Below are 1204 nucleotides of genomic sequence, written 5' to 3' on the forward strand. Positions count from 1 at the left end.
CGGTGCCCGTCGTGGTGAGCAGCGCCGACGCGGACGCGGCCCGCCCGTTGCGGGGGCTGCTCAAGTCTCCGCGCGGGGCCGACGAGCCCGAGGACAGCGAGCTGGAGAGGAAACGCAAGATGGTCTCCTTCCACGGGGACGTGACCGTCTACCTCTTCGACCAGGTGCGCTGCCGTGGGTGGGGGACGCGGGGGCGGGGCCTGGGGAATGGGGCGGGATTGGAGGACGAGGTGAGGGCGGGGCCGGGGATGGGGCGGGATTGGAGGACGAGGTGAGGGCGGGGCCGGGGATGGGGCGGGATTGGAGGACGAGGTGAGGGCGGGGCCAGGAGGCGGGTCCTGCGGCGAGGGTGGGGCGAGGCCTGTGACGGGGGTGGATGCTAGAGAGCGCGGGAGAGGCCTAGAACTTGACAGTGGCTCTGGAAAGGAGGACACCTGGTAGTCGAGAGGGAGCCGGAAGAGGCTGTGGAGCAAGTGTCGAGAGGATTGGGGCGGGGCCCGGTTGGTGGGGGCGGGGCCTAATGAAGTTAGGGGCCGGGTTTGTACACCAGTGTTCTAGTGGTGTTGCAAGGCTAAGGGACTGGCTCAGGATGGAGCGGATCTTCCCCATTAGGGCGGGCCATAGAGAGGCTGCAGGTAGGGCTTAAGAGGTGCGGCTCGTAGTGTTAAAATGGTTTGCAGTGGTTTCAGGATGGGCTGAGCTAATGAATTGCGGCGGGGCCCCCGCAGATGGGTTGAGGATTGTAGGGCTAGCGCTGGGGGCATAGTGTGGAAGAGAACAAGGGAGGGCGGGGTGGTGCTTGTGGACTGGGGCCGTGTCTGGATGAACCTGAGGCGGGGCAAACCGGGCCCTGAGATGAGTGGGAACAGGTTCATGAGCTGAGGCCTGGGCCACTGAAACAAAACCCCAGGAGGGCTGGGCTTAGGGACTCAGGGAAGGGTCGGACGGTGCTCAAGATGGGGTGGCGGTTTGGAGGACCATAGCAAGTTAATTCTGGGGCCCGAATTTGAGCTCCTGCGATCGATATCTTGGAGGTAGGTATGGCAGGAGGTAGGTAGGACGGACAGGACTTACAGAGAGATAGCGTTGGCTTCCGGTTTAGGAGCAAGCGAAGAATTCCTGCGATGGGCTGCTTCGCTGTGGGCGGGGCTCCGCAGTCGGGGGAGGAGCCTCGGTGGAGTGGGGTTAAGGCTGACCCGAGGCT

The 1204-nt window shown here is 64.3% G+C and overlaps 1 protein-coding gene across 1 annotated transcript in view; it reads left to right on the forward strand.

The window, feature by feature from the left end:
- LMTK3 (lemur tyrosine kinase 3) overlaps positions 1-1204 on the forward strand; it is a 15925-nt gene that overhangs the window by 11961 nt on the left and 2760 nt on the right. Inside the window, exon 8 of the mRNA XM_011374635.1 lies at positions 1-164. Coding sequence (XP_011372937.1) covers positions 1-164 — 164 coding nt within the window. The remainder of the gene's footprint in view (positions 165-1204) is intronic.

This window comes from Pteropus vampyrus, unplaced genomic scaffold, assembly GCF_000151845.1.
Source record: "Pteropus vampyrus isolate Shadow unplaced genomic scaffold, Pvam_2.0 Scaffold250, whole genome shotgun sequence".
Classification (NCBI taxonomy): Eukaryota; Metazoa; Chordata; class Mammalia; order Chiroptera; family Pteropodidae; genus Pteropus; species Pteropus vampyrus.